The sequence below is a fragment of the Neofelis nebulosa genome, chromosome 15 (assembly GCF_028018385.1).
Source record: "Neofelis nebulosa isolate mNeoNeb1 chromosome 15, mNeoNeb1.pri, whole genome shotgun sequence".
In the NCBI taxonomy this organism is placed as follows: Eukaryota; Metazoa; Chordata; class Mammalia; order Carnivora; family Felidae; genus Neofelis; species Neofelis nebulosa.
Window position 1 is genome coordinate 16,465,558 of NC_080796.1, and position 18,708 is coordinate 16,484,265.

The 18,708-nt window shown below is 49.5% G+C and overlaps 2 protein-coding genes across 5 annotated transcripts in view; one reads left to right on the top strand and one right to left on the bottom strand.

Annotated features, from left to right (window-relative positions):
* GPA33 (glycoprotein A33) overlaps nt 1-7,600 on the bottom strand; it is a 37,129-nt gene extending 29,529 nt beyond the window's left edge. The window contains 1 exon segment of the mRNA XM_058702439.1: nt 7,245-7,600. Within this exon segment, the coding sequence (XP_058558422.1) occupies nt 7,245-7,287 (43 nt within the window). The 5' untranslated portion in view covers nt 7,288-7,600.
* A 3,824-nt stretch (nt 7,601-11,424) lies between these two features.
* Nucleotides 11,425-18,708, top strand: part of STYXL2 (serine/threonine/tyrosine interacting like 2) — a 31,343-nt gene continuing 24,059 nt past the window's right edge. The window contains exons 1-2 of one of the 4 annotated variants that reach the window (XM_058702434.1): nt 11,425-11,567; nt 12,251-12,376. In XM_058702434.1, the coding sequence (XP_058558417.1) occupies nt 12,267-12,376 (110 nt within the window). In that variant the 5' untranslated portion in view covers nt 11,425-11,567; nt 12,251-12,266. The other 3 variants (XM_058702435.1, XM_058702437.1, XM_058702436.1) reach the window with 3 other exon arrangements.

Sequence of the window (18,708 nt, forward strand, 5' to 3'; positions counted from 1 at the left end):
ACGACAATTTGAGGGGTTTTATTGTGTGTGGGTTCTCTTGCTATCTGCCTTGATGGCTAAATTGATACAGTTCTTTTTTGCATCAAAGAAGTGAAGACTCAAGCGGGGGAGGGAAAAAAGAGCACTAATTAGTTTGAAAACCAGTTTACCTTTCTACAATTAGATAAGGAGAAAAATGAAGAACCCCCTGCTAGTGGGGAAAGGCAAGCATTATCTAGAGTCTGGCGGGTGAATAATATACTCGGTTATCGCGCATTGCCATCGGTTTTCCACGGCAGAGCATACAGCAGACTTGGAAAGGGGCATGCTTAAAGCCAGGTTAGTCTTACATTCCATAACTATGCTGTTTGTGGGGCTGTTGTGGCTAAAGTAGTTGGCTATGCCCAAATGGGCGTTGACCTGTTCCCACAAATCTTTATCCCAGTCTTCATGGCAAGGAAGGCACTGCCAGGTGCTCTCAGCCAATCTCTTGTCCTAGGTTCCTGGTTTGGTTGACAGCAACCCCCTCAACACAACTTTTGTCATCACGGCTTGCGCTATAACGACTGGTTTCAGTCCAAGGAACCCGGTGGCGAGCATCAAAAGGCCAAGTGACCTAGTTATTTTCAACAGTAGTACGGGTTCGTAAGCTCTGCCACGTCGGAGAAAGAGCCCATCTAAGCGCTCGGTGGAGACAGAGACGCCCTCACCCCACATCTGGGCACCAGCCACAATCACTTCCGGCCCCTGATGCTGGGGGATGAGGCCCCCACTTCCTGTGCCAGGCAGGTGGGTTCTGGCTAGAGCCAGAGGCTGGGAGCTCAGTGGTGAGCCTCGTGGGCCGGCCATATCCGGGGGTCCCCCTCTCCGGCCCTTCCTCCTCCTCAAGCACCCCCTTCCTCAGGCCCAACCTCCTCTGACCCCCTGCCCCCCCCCCCCCCCCCCCCCCGCCCCAGCATGGTGGTGGCCCCGCATGGCCGGGACGCCAGCCGCCTTCCCTGTGCTCCGTGGCGGCCATCTTAGGGAAGAGAACGAGTGCCCGGAAATGGGCGCAAGGAGACTCGGGAGGGGTGAGAGGTCAGCTGCTGGTTGGGAAGAAGCTTTGTTTTGTGGAAGTTGTCGGCCTGGAAGGGTACTTTTGATTTTGAGGGGAGAGGAGGGGAGTACTGAAAAGGAGAGGAGCAGGCAGAAGAGCCTTTATCACCAAGGACAGGACTGCAGTGTGGAATCTCCCAGATCAATAACAGTAGCTAAGAATGCTTGGTAGGGTGGAAGCCCAAGTCAGACCAAAGGGAGTCTCAGAGGTGAGGAGAGGGCTCAATGAAAAGAGTTGGAGAGGAAAAGTGGACCAGAAAGTGATAGTGGATTGTGGAAAACCAGGCATACTTTGTGAGCCTTTGTTCTGGTAACTGTGATAGGAAAGGAAGGAAGGAGGGAAGGCAAGGGAGGGAGGGAGGGAGGGAGGGAGGGAGGAAGGAAGGAAGGAAGGAAGGAAGGAAGGAGAAAAATTTGAACAGTTCTTACCCCCAGGTTGTTTAGGAAAACTAAGCCCCAAAGTGAGTGTAAGATTGAATGGCAACATAACAAATGGCAAAGTGGTCAGACGATAAATTCCTATTAGGAAGACATCAGTGGGGCCCAAAGTGACCTGAGAAGGCTTTAATGGAGGAAAGGGACTTGTGACCTTTGAAGATTAGACAGGAAAAAAAAAAAAAAAAAAAGGAAGGTGTGGATACTACAGGTAAAGCCAGTGATTAATAAGTTTCCAAACCGAGGAGTAAACACGTGATATGACAGAAATATTTGGACTGTCCAAGATATAGGAGGCAGTCTCGGGGATCAGTCGGAGTGCTGACGGTGAACATTCCAGGGGTCTATAGAACTTAAATCTAACCTAATTAGGAGAACCTACCCTCACGATTTGAGTCTGGCAGTAGGTGGGAAACCACTGCAGAGCTTTAAGTAAGGGGTAGTTGACATGGTCATCATTTTACTTTAAAAGATCGTTCTGGCTCCAGTGTAGAGGACAGACAGAAGGGGCAAAACAGGCACACCGGGCCAGTTAGAGGCTGTGCCTCCCTGTAGAGGGGCCCAGAGAGAGAGAGGAGCCAGAGTTAGCATCAGCTTGCCAGCCAGTGGACCATCCTGGAAGTGGGCCTTCCAACCCCGGGAAGTCATCCCGGGTGATGCCGCCCAGAGCAAGGACAAGCATCCCTGCCCAGCCCCATCCAAACGGCAGAGTCGTGAGCAAAACAAATGCCTACTTTCTCATTTTCAGTCCGGGGCTGGTTTCTCACACCGCAATAGGAAGCTGTTAACAGATGACTGCTAGGTTTCTGGCTTTCATTCCTGGACGGATGGGTGTCATTTACGAGGCAGAGTCCACTGAGAAAGGCCAGGTTAGGGGAAAAGATTACGAGCTTGCTTTTCAGCTGGTGAGTCTGGGAAGTGCTTCTGAGACATCTAAGTTGAGAGGTCATGCGGGCTATTGGATCTGCGGGTGTAGGTAGCTCAGGAGAGAGGTCGGGTTTGAAGGCACAAATCGTGAGCCCCTTGGAAACGGGTGACGCCCGGAGATGTGGATGCGACTGTAGAGTGAAAATAGAAGTGGGTCTAGGCGTGAGGAGCTCTGACATTTCCTGGTGGGCAGAGGAGAATGAAGCCCCAAAACACACCTGAGAGGAGGAGGCCAGCACGGAGGAGGAGAACCAGGAGAGGGGGTATCATGGGGGCAGACAGAATAGTTTCCGGAAGGAGGGATGAGCAGGGTCAAGGGCTGCCAGGAATACAGCACATCCTGAGCCAGACGCGTTCTCCCCAGGCCTCCCAGGGACCAACCTCACAGTCAGCAGTGTGGCTGCGTTACCCAGAAGCCCGGGGATGGGACTGGGGGACAAGGGCAAGATGAGGGTCACACCTGTGCCCACCAACCTGTTCCACCCTGGAGTCTTGCTTCTTAAACCGTTTCTCAGCATCACCATCCCTTGGGAGCTTGTTAGGAATGCGAAATCTCCGGCCCTGCCCTGCCGAATCAGTCTGCATTTTACCAAGATCCCCAGGGGACGTTTATGCGCGCGAAAGTGCGAGAATGCACGCACTTGGGCCCCTGAGTCCAGACACCAAATCAGAGGCCGGACGGTAACTCAGGACAGTCTCCAGATGGCGCACAACTGAGCCGAGTCACTTGCAGAGTATCCGTGGCAACAGCGGTGACCGTTGATTACCTACTTTCTTTCAAGTTTCAGTATATGACATAAACATAGATGGCACGTGAGAATCACCTGGGTAACTGTGTCAACCTCAGGGAGACACGCAGATTCTGCCTCCCCATGATTCTGATTCAGAAGGTCTGGGGGGCCAGGGCATCTCTGTTTTTTACTCCCCGGGTGATTGTGATGGGCAGCTCGGGTTGATAGCCACTGCCCTAAACCATCACTTCTCCCCCTTTGCACACGTCTTCCCCTTGGGCTGACCATTCATGACATCCTTCCCCTTTGAGGCTGTGGCTGGGACTGAGGCATTTTAATCCTGATCGAATCTCTGGCAGGTAGACTGTGTAATTCCCCGGGCACATGAGCCCTCCCTGGGAGTGCTGGCTTCTGACCTGTGCTCAGATACCAGGAGCAGGTGGTACCCAGGCCCCTGGTGGGAGCCGGGCCCGGGGGATGGGCGTGACAACAGGGCTTATACCCACGGAGCAGATGGAAGCCTGGGCTGCCCATGTCACAGCACGCCGCGCTGACACCATGCTGGCCCTGGCCTGAGTACCGGTCCTCTGAGAGTCAAGATTCGCTGGGCGCAAGGCCACCCTCTTATCTGATTCTACTCAGGTGTGCACGTCTAAGGCCGAAATCCACAAACCTCACAGCCTGGGCCGGGTCCCTGCTTAGGAGCTTGGACATACAGCTTGACACTGAGCTCAGATCTGCTGCACTGTGACAGGGCAGAGCACAGGGACCCCGAGCCTGTGTGACCTTCCAAGCGGACAAGTGTAAGTCTTTTAGGGAAAATTATCCTGCTGGGAATTGTGGCTCTAGCAGAGACCCCAGGGAAGGGATCTAAAATGGCATGTCAGCCTCAGTTCAGGAACCTGGACGCCTAGATCCCAGGAAAGACCCCCCCCCCCCCCATGGATGAAGCATCCATGGATTTGTTGAAATATTTTCGGATGGGGGAGAAAAAATGTATTTCCTCCTCTACTGTGTTTTGGGATGATAGATTCCTTTGTTTCTCTGTGTAATGCGGTACTTTCCAAAGTTTTTCTAATATAAGCTTCAAAGGGGTTTCCTCTAGTTCTGGGAAGGTGGGGCTTTTTTTGTGTCTTTTATCAAGTGTTCAAAGAGTTTAGTGACTCCAGGCGGAGCTGCTTAGAGACTTTATTTTCCCTCGGGCGGCTTCCTCTTTACACATCTCTTTTCCTGCAACTGTACCGCCGTCACTTCAAGTCTCACGGAGTCTGGTGGCTGGAAAAACTCCCCCGGAGGGGAAGAGCCTTAGTTCTGTGTACGAGTTGGGCCGTTTTCTCCAGAAGCCTTTGGGAGGGGCGATAACTCAGGACTCGTCCACGGTGACCCTGCCTCTTTCTTGGCACACGTCTAACCAGATCCCAGCGCTCAGGCAACTGATTACCAAAGTCTACTAATTCTCTGTAACTTACACTTGCCCGCACTAATAATATCCGTAATAATCATAACTGGCATTTATTGAATGCTTATTATGCGCCAGGCACTGTTCCAAGACCTTTACGTTTACAAACTCATTTACTATCCATAATAACCCTGTGGGAGGCACACTGCATTTGTACACATTATAGATTACCCTCCCCCATTGCACAGAGCGGGAAACGGAGGTTTATGGAGGTTAACTAATTTGCCCTCCCCACCGCCGCCGTGTAAAGTCAGCACAGGAAGGGAGAGGCCCCTCCCAGTGCCTGTGACGGGGTAGAGCTCCATGATAGGAGGAGGTGGGAACATTTGCTCTGGAAGGGCGAACTAGTCTTGTCAGGCTGATTTCCCGTGGGCTTTCATATTGTTTTTAAAATTTTTAATATGCCACCTTCCATTTGGGTCCCTACCGTATGTCATAATTTCTGTCTCCCCAAAGTCTGATGAGTCCTGGGGCCTACTGGCTCATTCAGAGGGGGTGTTGCTCTGCCCAGGACATCAGCAAAATCTAGGTCATTCCTGTGCAGGTTCAGGTGGCGAAAGGAAGCAGGAGGGAAGGCTAATAGGTCTTCTGGAACGCAGCTCAAGCTCCGCTTCCTTCAGGAGCCCCTCCCTGATTTCCCTGCTCCTTCCTCTGGGGTCCTCTCCTGACACATGGTGGGAAGGGCCACCCAGATGCCCTTAGGCTTGACCTTTGAACACCTTCATTGCTCACTTGTGCATGGCAGTGGGCATTTTGTCCCCAGATGTTTCCACTTGGCGAAGCGTCCCTACGCCCCGAGCTGGCCACGGGGCTTGTGGGCTTGTCCTGCCCAAGTGGGCTTGTCCGGCCCACTGCTCCAGCTCCTCCCCCTTCGTGTAAGGTATGGAGGCAAAGGTGGTAGACCCATGGAGCTGGACCGGGCAGGCCGGGCGGGTAGAGGGAAGGGGATGACGGCAGAAGGCACGCTTCATCATCCGGTCTGAGCGCAGGCCCAAGAGCTGGTTCCACTGGGGGAGTTTCCCCAGGGGTCACATGCCTCCTCAAAGGAAGGGGCAAAATGGACCCCTCCGGGCAATTCAGAGTTAAGGCCACTTTTCATTCTAAGCCGGGTGAGCATTTTGTTTTAGAGTTGTTTGCTAGGCCATAAATGCACTGGTTGTAGCCAGACTGCAAATGCAAGGACGTGTACAGGGGGGTGGGGGAGGGGGAAACGTCCCTGGCAAGACCTCGGGCTCAGAGCGTCCCTGGCCTAGTCCGGGGAGGATGGTCATTTCCTTTCAGCCTCCCTCCCTCAGGGCTTGAAGCATCCTTACTGTCTGCAACTGATGGCTGAGACAGTTTCCCTCATGGCTGCGATCATTCCAGACCCCTCACTCCTGAGACCCCTGCAGAAACCATGTGCTCAGTAAAGAGGTTTCCATGAAGGAATGAACCACTGAGGCCCTCTAACCTGCTCATGAGGGCCTCTCTACCCCCAGTCATTTGGGCCTCTTGTGGGGCTTGAGCCAGCCTGAGCTGATGGATCTTTCCCAGGTCCACATCCAGGCCTTGACCTCCACCTAAGGGCTTGAAGGCCAGGTTTTGAGCATTGGGAAGTGTGGGGCCCGCTGGGCCGACAGGCCAGCTGGTCCTGGGGCTTGCTCTAACAGCTGAATACCTTGGCCCCACTTCCCAGGCCTTGGGGTTTCCTAAGTTTCCTGGTATAACTCTTCACCTCCTCCCCATTTTTACCAGATCCCTGAAGCCTGGAACAGTTTCTAGATGGCAGGCCGATGGGATTTCTCAGCATAGCCAAATACACTAAATTAGAGATACCCCTCCAATTCCCTCAGCCCCAGTCTCCCCATTTCCATTCTCCATTCTACTTCCTCCCTGTGCCCAGTACCCCAACACCAAGGCCTCTGCCCTAACCCTTAAACACTCCATGGGCCCCATGCAATGACTTTGCTGTTTGGCAGCAGTGGATTTGGATCTGAACATTATATCGACAAATGTCTGATTTCTATTTTGCAGGGTGTTCCCATCTGCCAAGTTTTCAGCGACCAGAGTATCAGAAGGGCTGAAGGGCTTCGACCTTTGGAGAGGGCCTTTGTAGTTTGGTTTTTGAAGGGTTTGAGTCTTCTCTTGCTCTGGGGATGATATTGAGCAAGTTGCAGTGTCTCTCTGCCTCGGTTTCCCTACGTGGGATGGAGATATTATCACTTTTACCATTGCCTTTTCCTCTAGTTTTAAGGCGACGGGTAAAACCCCAGGTAGTGAACATGTCGATATCCACACATTCCGGATTCTCTGGGGCTTGATTTCAAATACTTAGTCCCTATTGTCAGATCGTGTGTCTGATCTCGTGATCTGATTTGGGATCAGAATTTACAGTCTTGAGAATTTATGATTTGTTCATTTCAGAAATGGACCGGGATTTTATTTACTGATACGCATATACAGACCATTCCGATACTGATTCTGGCCTGGAACCTGCCGCCTGCACAGCAGAACCTGTACTTCTGCCCAGCAGGAACTCAACTATGTCACTGGAGGGCCTCCCTGAGGAGGCACTGTCAGCACTCAGGCCCCTTGTCTCACCCGCCCCTGGGCCCTGGACAGGGGAAGAGCCTACTCACCTGCACAGAGCATCCCCAGCACAGGCCTCATCTTCCTCGCCATGGTCTTGCTTCCTCTGTGCCCCAAGCCCAGCCTGGCTTGAGCCCCAGACAGGTCTGGGCTGACTAGCTGAATTTACAGCAGCCTCTGGCCTGGCCCAGCCCTCTGTCGCTGTGGTTTCCCTTTTCCTGCACACGTCTGCCCAGCCTGGCCCCCCAGTTGTGCTCGTCAGCTGGTCTGGCAGAGGAGCTACCCTATTGGACTGGACTTGAACCAGTCGCCGCCCCCTCACCCCCCGCCTTTTCTCCATTTGGCAGGTGTACAAAGTCCTGGACTTCTCCCCAAGGCGTGGGCTGCTATAACAGATAGGAAGTTAACATCTTGTAATAAAAAGGGGAATGATCTCAGAGGCAGGTTCGCTAAGCCCATAAAAGAAGGGCGTTGCCCACAATTGCTGACACACCCCAGAGCACAATAGGATCCCCTTCTTCCTTCCCTTCTCCTCAACCCCCACCTGACCCACACTGCAGCCACAGTCATGAAGAAGACAGGAAGGCTCTATGCTCAGAGAATTGACCATTTGGTTGGGAAGATGAGAGTTACACGAGTAAAGAAAGAAGACCATCTTAGAAACACTATGGCCAACTTGTCTCGGTTTGCTTGGAACTGTCCTTAAAAAAAAAATCGAGGTAGAGTTGAACCAGACACAATGTGACATTCGTTTCTGGCGTACAACATAGCGATTCAACAAGTTTGTACCTTATGCTGTGCTCGCCACAAGTTAGCTACCATCCACCATGCTGCAATGCTATTGTGATACCTTTCACTGTAATTCTCTTGGCTGTGCCTTATTCATTCCTTAACTGGAGCCTGGATCTCCTACTCCCCTCACCGATTTTTCCGCCTTCCTTCTGGCCACCATCGGTTCGTTCTCTGTATCTATGGGCCTGCTTCTGCTTTTCGTTTGTCTGTTTGTTTTGTTTTCTAGATTCCACACGTAAGTGGAATGATAACGGCATTTGCCTTTCTCTGTCGGACTTATTTCACTTCGCATAATGCCCCCTGGGTCCAACCACGTTGTTGCAAATGGCAGGATCTCGTGCTTTTTTGTGGCTGAGTAATGTTCTTCATCGGTTTGGCCATCAGAGGGCACGTGGGCTGCTTCTTGGCGACTGTAAATAACGCTGCAGTAAACAGGGGTGCATATGTCTTTTCCAGTTAGTGTTTTCATCTTCTTTGAGTTTGTATCCGTAGAATTACCGGATCATATGGTATTTCTAGTTTTAATTTTTTGAGGAACCTCCATACTATTTCCCACAGTGGCTGTACCACCAGTTCCTGAGGGTTCCTTTTTCTCCACATCCTTGTGAACACCTGTTATTTGTTGTCTCTTCTTTGTTAGCTATTCTAACATGTGTGAGGTGATGTCTTCATTGTGTTTCCGATTTGCATTTCCGTGATGATTAGTGATGCTGAGCATCTTTTCATATGTCTGTTGGCCATCCATCTGTCTTCTTCGGGAAAATGTCTATTCAGGGTCTCTGTGCATTCTTTAATCAGATTGTTGTTCTGGTGTTGAGTAATACTTTCTATATTTTGGATAATAACCCCGAATAGGGCATATCTTTTGCAAACACCTCCTCCCAATCAGTAGGTTGCCCTTTTCATTTTGTTGATGGTTTTTTTTTTTTTCTTTTCATGGTACAGAAGCTCTTTATTTCGGTGTAGTCCCAATAGTTTATTTTTGCTTTTGTTTCCCCTGCCTGAGGAAATATATCTAGAAAAATGTTGCTGTGGCTGATGTCAAAGAAATTACTGCCTGTGTTTTCTTCTAGGAGTTTTATGGTTTCATGTCTCACATTTAGGTCCTTAATCCATCCTGAGTTTATTTTTGTGTATGATGTAAGAAGTGGTCCAGTTTCATTTTTTTGCGCGTAGCCGTCCAGTTGTCCCAGCACCATTTATTAAAGGGATTGTCTCCACCCCCGCCGCCCCCGCCCACGGAACTACCCTGGTTTTAAAAGAGAAAATCCCTTGTCCCTGGAATCTCTTAGTCCAGACAAAGTGGAAATGACCGGTCACCCTACTTCAAGGGTGATGGTGCTATGGGGAACATAACCCAGAAAATGTTACAGGAAATGAAATTGAGCGAAGGAAAGGGGCCCCACTTTAGGCTGAGTGGTCAGAACAAAATGGGGAGATGGGTATGACCGTTCTCTATTTCACAAACAGGGATCTGAGTCTCAGAGAAGTGAAATGAGCTCTCAAAGGTCATACAGCTAGTGAGTGTTTTTCTGATTTCACTCCAGTGGCCTGATGTCACCCTCTGCAGGTGACTGAGGGTATACAGAAGACAGAAGCCATGCCTCCTCCTGAGTGGTCCCCTCCTTATCTGTTGCCTCTCTTAGGTGTGTTGTTGGCTCTCCATCTTTCCCTCCCTCCCTTACTTCCCTGCCACCCTTTCATTCTCTGTGCTGTGGTCCTATCATCTTGAGCCTCACCCTGACTGAGGCAGCCCTTCTCTCCTTCCCTGCCCCTTCCTTCCCTTATCTCACCTCTCTCCCAAACCACATTTCATCTTTATGGAACCTTGAAGTGGGTGGGCATGAAATGAATCCCCAGCGTTTCTCAGTTATGGCCATTCCTTGGCAGTCAATTCCTGAGTCCCTATTTTGACCCTCAGGGTGGAGGTTTGGTGACTGGCCAGGGGTGGTGCCATGTCCTCCTCAGAGATGTGTTCCTTGACCACTCTTTCCAAAGGAGCCCCTAACTCCAGCCCTGCCCAGTCTCTGCCACACAACATGTTTGCTTTCTTCCCAGCTCTAACCACTGGCATCCCCCAGTTTCGTTCATGCTCTCCCCTCTGGCATTTCTTCCCCCATCATATCTGCTCTTATGATCCAACTTGTTTTTTAAAAGGCCAGTATGTGTATCGTTACCTCTTCTATGGAGACTTTCCTGACTTCTTCAGCCAGAAGGGCTCTTCCCTCCTGTGAACTCACACAGCACTCTGGATCTCTCTTAGGATACTAACTACATTCTGCCTTATGCTGGAGTTATTTTTGATCTGTGTCTCATTCTTCCTAATAAAGCGTAAGCTCATTCATTTATTTAGCCAATTTTTGATGGTACTGTGTGTAGGACACTGTTCCATTTGGCCAAGGAGAAGGACCATTCTGAGCATATAATTATGTGACGCATAGTAGATAACCATTTGTGAATGGGTAGACCAATGGGATGGGATGGACGGATGGATGGATGGAGGTGTAATTATAGAATGTGTGAGATGAGGGGCTGAACTGTTGGGTTTCTGGGCTTTGCTTTGGTCATGGTGATGGTGGGAGGTTACAAAGGGGAGTAACCTGGGCTATGAGCTCATTTGAAGTTTATGAAGCTTGTGGAATTTTTTTAATGTTTATTTTTGAGAGAGAGAGCAGGAGTGGGGGAGGAGCACTGAGGGAGGGGGGACAGAGGATTGGAAGCAGGCTCTGTGCTGACAGCAGCGAGCCCTGATGTAGGATTCGAACTCACAGAACTGTACCATGAGATCATGACCTGAGCCGAAGTCGAACGCTCAATCGATTGAGCCAGCCAGGAGCCCCGAAGCTCGTGGGATTTTTACACCACCCAGGCTTGCCACTTGACCATCCCCACGAACGTGAGTGTCGTCGGGGAGGGACTGTAGAGGGTGAACACAGCTACTCGTTTACTATTCAGAGTCATCGCTGTTCAAAGAAACGTAACCCTGGTCACAAGCCGTTGACTATACCCTTCAGTTGCACCACGGTCCTCTCCCGACATCCATCAGAGCCCCTGCCCCAATCTATATATTGGGTATTTTTTCCCAGCACCCTCTAGACTGACATGGGGCTGGGATACAATTTGTTCCGTTCTTCTAGATTTGTGGCACTAGACCGCCTTCTGGAAAGACTTTGAATAGGTAGCTGCAGGCAAGAGAGAGAGTCCAAAGGAAACCTTTTCTTCAGGCCTCTCCATCTATGAAGCCTGACCTTCTTCTAACTTTGCTGCTCAATGTCAGTGTCCGGTGTCCAGAGAATCAGCCAGGAGCAGGAGGGAAAGAGTTAAATGGGGCCAGCTTTCAGGTCTGGGTCCTGAGACTGCATTCCGTCCTCCCAGAGATCTGCCAGGCTATGGGGCCAGAGGCTAAATTTAGAAGGTAGCTAAGATTTCCCGTTAACAGCTGTCCTGTCCCTCAGAGCAGAAGCACTGAAGAGAGGAGAGAGGTTGGTCCCTCTCGCTGATCGGAACTTTTGGCCCTTTTATCCGGGTCCCTCAGCCCTTGGGTGACTGCCCTTTGGTGTGGAGATCTAGGCAAAGCCGCGGTGAGTGTGTCTCTCCCTTCATTGTGTCCTGTGAGCCCGCGACTTACAAGCAGAGGGGCAGCAACTCTGCCTGGAGTGGCAAGGCCCAGCCGTGTGTGGGACCAGCTCCGGAGGGATTTCATGTTCTTTAATCAGGGTGGTGCCTGAGCCAAAGGCAATGACCCCTGCGGCCTTGGTGAGAGGCACTGAAGAGGGCCAGCCGCCCCTCCCCCGGGAGAGGCGAAGGCGTGCGTCTGTGCACGAGTGGGGCGTGTGCCTACATATATGTACGCACGCGTGCGTGTGTGTGCTCACGTGCCTGTGTGTATGTGAGGGCACACCCAGGAGTTCCAACAGAAAGATCCTTCTGGCCTGAGGAATCCCTTGCTTTCCAAAGGCTTTAGCTTAGTCGACGCAGAGCGCTGGGTCGCCTCGCTGCTTCCTTGCCGGGATCTGAGAAGGGGCCAGGTTGTCGCTTCTTAAATATTGTGACTCCAAGGTGGACAGCTGACACAGCTGGAGCGTGCATCTCGGTGTCCTGCCGAACCCAAGTCAGACCGGGCTTTCCCCATGGGTCGTCTCCCTCCCGGGGGTGGGTGGTACGCGCTGACCTTCCCCCCGCTAACGCCGCCGATATACCCCTTCCCCCCACAAAACCTCCAGAAGCGGATTCCCTAACCACCTTTCTCCTGCCAAACCCACAGGGACTGGCAGGCTGTCATGGCGACCAGCGGGGACCCAGAGGAGGAGCAGGTCGTCCCAAGTGAGGAGGATGAAACCAGTGTGAGGGCCGTGCAGGCCCACTACCTCCGGAGCCCCTCCCCCAGCCAGTAAGTGTGCACTTGCCGAGCTCCCTACCCGGGCGGCCCCAGCAGGAGTGCACCGGGGAGCGCGAGATGTGGGCCCCAGGGAGACCCAGGCACCGCCTTCAGGTCACTCGTTTCTATTACTGAGTACTTTTTATGTGTCATACTTTCTGGAAGAGGCAAACATACCAACAGACGGCACTGGAACGAGGCGTGGGGAGTGCGGGAATTAGGATGCCTCGGGCCTAGTGCGTGGGGGGTGGGGCAGGGAAACTTGGATGGGTCATAGGAGGCTTCCTAGAGGAGATGATGTTGGACCTGAACCTCGAAGGACAAGTGGGAGTCCGACCGGCCCACCTGGAGGGTGATGCTTGACTCTCTAGGACTGAGGCTGAATCTGGGCGCTAGACCATAGAAGGAAGGAATCAGGACAAGAAGAGTTCAGGCCCAGGCCCTTGTGCTGAGATCGTTTTGCATCTGCGATCCAGCCACGTGTTTCAACCTGGGGTATGTGCATGCCTGGAGGTAAGTGGTAGTGTGTCCAGGGGTAGATAAATATAGTGCGTCTTCCGGGAGAGTCCTCTCTAGTTGATGACGAGTAATTTAAAACTTTCTTTTACATAAAATTATTGAGCGTATGTTATGGTATCGATTGGGGAATTGGCATGAAATCTTCAGGAAAACCACGAGACATCAAAGAAATGTTTAACCGCCGGCTGCAGCAATGGTGTGTGCCTATCTATTTTCTTCTGCCATAGATAATAGTAGGAGACCCGGCTTCTAATCTTAGCCCTGTCACCAAATTTATGCGACGACTCTCTTTAATTCTTGAGCCTGTGTCTCCTTATCTGTAAAAAAGGGAGGAAGGACCCAACGAGGATACCTCAAGGTAACTTTGCCTCAACATTATCTGTGATTCTGCCTGACTCCATTTTTCTTCCGTTCTCCTGGGGTCTTGCTGGCTCCTGCTTCCCAGGGTTCAAAAGCCTTCCCCACTGGAGTGAGATGGGAACAGGGCAGGTGTTACCACTCGTGGGCCAGGACACTTTGTCCAAATGGAGTTGGGGACTTTTCCTTTAAAATTCGGCGTTCTGTTCCCACTTAGAAACACTATCAGGATGGAGTGTTTAAAGTATATCCCTCCCCTCTCTTAACTACCAGACAAAGCAGAGAGAGTTGTGTGTGTGATTGAGGTAGGTGAAGAAAGGCTTTGTGTGGTAGTAAGGGTAAGGCTAGCTTGCTTTAGCAAATGGGTATTTCTCTCCCACTCACGTAAATTCCCAAACAGGTGCCGGAGCAGTGATTCCGGAACGGAGGCTCCTTCTCGCCTGTAGCTCGTCCCTCTTAAGGCAGGCTGCTAAAGTCACCGTGCCCCTTAGCATCAAGACAAAATGGGACGGAATCTCTCAGGAGGTTTTTATGGGCCAGGCCTCAAAATGGCCCTTTCTCTTCCATTCATTTTCCATTGGCTAGAACTCCGCAAAGCCGTGCTTTCTTACAAGGGAAGATGGGGAATGAGGTCCGTGAGCCCCGAAAAAAGAGGAAATGGGTTTGGTAATACAGACCAGTCTCAGCTGCAGTATACCCCTGTAGGCGGTTAATATTCATGGTGTTTTTCTCCCCACTCGTGAAACCCCAGGGGAGACAACCCCCAAAGCAGTTTACCAACCTCTGCGTACAGTTCAAAGGCTAGGTTCTCTGACTGTAGGTTAACAACTAGAATTTAGATAAAACCTTGAAAAAAAAAAAAAAAAAAGGGCGAGGTTCTCCAGAAGGTCTGCATCCGCTGCCCAGGTCTGAGTGCAGTATGTCACGGGCTGGCCAGGGTGAAGGAGGACAAGCTCCCATTTGCTAAAAGGAGGAACAGGAGGTACAGTCATCAGTCCATATAAGTAATGAGCATGTCTGCCCAAGAAACAGGAAGATCTCCCAGATTCGACCTTGATTGGGCTCTCAGGGTAGCCTTCCCTTGTCTGTTGTTCTGTGTGGCCTCTAACTTCCCCGTTTGGGCCTTTTTCCTTGTCTGTTATCAAACCACATCTGAACGGCCCTTGGAGAGAGTGTGTTTTCCTTGAAGGCTGTTGCTTTGGCAGACTGTGTCCTACTTATAGAAATTTGGGGGCCCAAATTTGGCTGAAAACAGCCAAAGGCTTTTTAGGGCTCATGGTTCCTTTGCAAACATGATCCCTTCAGAAACTAAATACGTTTCCGATGGACATAGACCAGACAGCCTCCTGTGTCAGAAACCACGCACCAAGCTCTTTCCTAGATATAATTTTCGATCTTGATTTCTTTCTTGGCCTCCTTGTCTGCATACTTCACTCTATGCTTAAGACTGTAATCTTGAGAGGGTGTCTGGGACTTTAAATGTGAGTGGGAAGTCCCGGATGCAGGTTGCCATGTGCAGTGGAATTGTTAAAAGTTTGACAACAGAGTGTGTCACTGACAAGTTAATGAAGGGCCGGTGCAGAACTAAACTAGAGTCAGTCCAAAAGAAGGCAAGAGAGAAGAGAAAAGGAATATAGCGAGAGTATAGTGAATAGTAAGAACATAGTAGGATTGTAGATTCAAAGCCCTGGAGAAATAATTATGTTAAACAGAATAGAAACTGAACACTCCAATTAAAAGCCAGTATTATCAGACTCAGTTTTTTTTTTAAAAGCCTACCTACTGTTTACTAGAGACCCACCTTAAAAACATAGAGATATGCAACGATTAACAAAGGATAGAAAACTTACACTACCCTGTTCAGTTACAATTGCTCACACCTTCAAAACCTAGTGGTGTCAGAACCGTTTTTAATGTTGACAATCAGGAACCTGGACAAGACACAGTGGTGTGGCTTTTCTTCACTCCAAGATGTCTAGGGCTCGGCTGGAAAGACTTGAAGGTCCAAGAGGACTTGAGGCTGAGGGAGACTCGGCCGCTGAGGGCTGGTATCATCGTGGCATCTTCGCACGTCTGACACATCATCCGGGGCCTTAGGGGGGCTGTAGGCTAGAGCACCTGACGTGGTCTTGTCACATGTCTCTCCATGCGAGCCAGTTTGGGCTTCTCATAGCCTGGTGACTGAATTCCAAGGGTTGGCATTCAAGAAAGCAAGACAGAAGTGCACTGATGCTCATGAGCTAGCCTCAGAAATCATACAAAGGACTACAGGGGCTCAAAAGGAGGCAACATGAATTCTGCTACCACTGCAGGAGTAAAGAGAACGAGCCAGGTGGGAAACGCTGGGGCCACCTTTGGAAAACACAAATTGCCACAGTCACCGACACTAACTAAAGCCAGTTACTGATATCAGACAGGGAAGACTAAGGTGGACGTAACCAGAGACAAAGAAGGATGTTTCACAATGACCAAAGGTGTGGTTCACCAGGAAGATATCATCATTTAAGATTTCGATGATCAGGGGCGCCTGGGTGGCGCAGTCGGTTAAGCGTCCGACTTCAGCCAGGTCACGATCTCGCGCTCCGTGAGTTCGAGCCCCGCGTCAGGCTCTGGGCTGATGGCTCGGAGCCTGGAGCCTGTTTCCGACTCTGTGTCTCCCTCTCTCTCTGCCCCTCCCCCGTTCATGCTCTGTCTCTCTCTGTCCCAAAAATAAATAAAAAACGTTCCAAAAAAAAAAAAATTAAAAAAAAAAAAAAAAAAAAGATTTCGATGATCGAATAATGTAGCCTTAAAATATATACAGCCAAAAATTGACAGAACTAAAGACAAAGATAAAACCCACAATCTTAGTCAAATGGAAAGTTTTTTTAAAAACAACCTCAGCAACTGTTATAGTATGAGCCCCCCGTGCCAAATCATTAAGAATATAGGAAGTTTCGGGGCGCCTGGGTGCCTTAGTCGGTTAAACGTTTGACTCTTGATTTTGGCTCAGGTCGTGATCTCATGGTTCATGGGATCAAGCCCCACGTGGGGCTCTGTGCTGACAGCGAGGAGACTGCTTGGGATTCTCTCCCTCCCCCTCTCTCTGCTCCTCCCCTGCTCATGTGCTCCCTTTCTCTCTCTGTCAAAAATAAATATTGAGAAACAAAAAAGAATATAGGAAGTTTAAACAAAATGATAAACAATGTTTGGCATTAACAGAACGTGTACCCAAGAAGTGGAGGATATACATTCTTATCACACGCACATGAAACATTTACCAAAATAGATCATATGCTGGGCCGTACGTGTATCAACAAATTTTTAATGCTTGAAATCGTACAAAATATGTTATTTGACCTTGGGAGAATTCAGCTAGAAATCGATAAACACAGAAATATATCATAGAAATTCTAAGTTAAACCGCAACTCAATACTGCTACATATCCACCAAACTATCTAAAATCAAAACCTGGTGATAGCAAATATTAATGAGGATGGGAGGCAATCAGAACTCCATCCGTAACTAGGAAGAGAGGAAACTAGCACAACCACTTGGAAAACTCTTTCATAGTATCTACTAAAGCTAAGCATATGTTTAGTCCTGTAACCCAGCAGGCTCACTGCTGATACATACCTAACAGAAATAAGTACATTTGTGCACCGGGAGAGAAGTCCTGGAATGTTTTAGCAGCTAACAGTCATTAAGGGTATAGAATGTGCAAATAACAGGATGAACTGTCCAATTAACCGTAGGCTGGATATACAAAGTCTGGTGTATATACATATTTTTAGATACTGCCCTAGGGAATAAATATTTTTACTACGTGCTTATCACGTTAGTCATTGAGCTTCTCGGATTGTTGGTTGGGGCACGCAAGCGGTGAGCACTGGCTGTGAAGGTGAAAAGTGGGTCACCATCAGGGGAGGTGGGAGACAGGCAAGGCCAATCGTGTTGCTTGCACAGTTTCACATGAAGTTAGCCTGCCACGCACAGGACAAAAGCATCTGTTTATAAGAGAAGAAGTTCCAGTGGTATTCAATCCTTAGTCCTTCCAGCTGCCAGTCCCCGTCCTGGGCAAAAACAGGCTCAGCCTGTAAGTCCCCCTTACACGGAACCGGCTGAGCTTCCTACAAGCATGGTCCCGCATACAGAGCTCATTTTCTCCAGGTTCTCGGTGACTCCTGCCGAATCCTGTCGGTTTTGATGCTTTTCTTGGTTTGTATAGATTCCTTAGCAATTGGTTTTTGAAGCTGACCCCAAATTGGCTATAGCCCTTTTCAGAGATTGTCAAGGGAGGCAAACACAGCGACACTTCGTGGGCCATCTCTTCCTGCAATAATCGTCATAAAACCTGAGGTATAAACTATTACAGCTCCACTGGCTTTTGAGTTATCATTCAGTCAATCCCACTGCATTACAGAACCAGGCCTAAACCAGCCCAGATGAATGAGTCTAAGTACCTTTAAAAAAGAAAAGGCAATCCACAGACTAGAAGAAAAATGTGCAAATCATATATCTGATAAAGAACGTGTATCCAGAACATATGTTTATTTTATTTTATTTTTTTTAAATTTTTTTTAACGTTTATTTATTTTTGGGACAGAGAGAGACAGAGCATGAACGGGGGAGGGGCAGAGAGAGAGGAAGACACAGAATCGGAAGCAGGCTCCGGGCTCTGAGCCATCAGCGCAGAGCCTGACGCGGGGCTCGAACTCACGGACCGTGAGATCGTGACCTGAGCCGAAGTCGGACGCTCAACCGACTGAGCCACCCAGGCGCCCCAAGAACATATGTTTAAAAACCTCCCCAAACCCAATAAAAAAGAAACGAACACCCCAATTAAAAAAAAGACAAAAGATGGGAATGCAAGCTGGTGCAGCCACTCTGGAAAACAGTATGGAGGTTCCTCAAAAAGCTAAAAATAGAACTACCCTACAACCCAGGAATTGCACTACTAGGCATTTATCCACGGGATGCAGGTGTGCTGTTTCAAAGGGGCACATGCACCCATGTTTATAGCAGCACTATCGACAATAGCCAAAGGATGGCAAGAGCCCGAATGTCCATTGATGGATGAATGGATAAAGAAAATGTGGTATATATATATACAATGGAGTATTACTTGGCAATCAAAAAGAATGAAACCTTGCCATTTGCAACTACGTGGATGGAACTGGAGGGTATTATGCTAAGTGAAATTAGTCAGTCAGAGAAAGACAAAAATCATATGACTTCATTCATATGAGGACTTGAAGAGACAAAACAGATGAACATAAGGGAAGGGAAACAAATATAATATAAAAACAGGGAGGGGGACAAAACAGAAGAGACTCATAAATATGGAGAACAAACTGAGGGTTACTGGAGGGGTTGTGGGAGAGGAGATGGGCTAAATGGGTCAGGGGCACTCAGGAATCTACTCCTGAAATCATTGTTGCACTAGATGCTAACTAATTTGGATGTAAATTTTTAAAAATGAAAAATA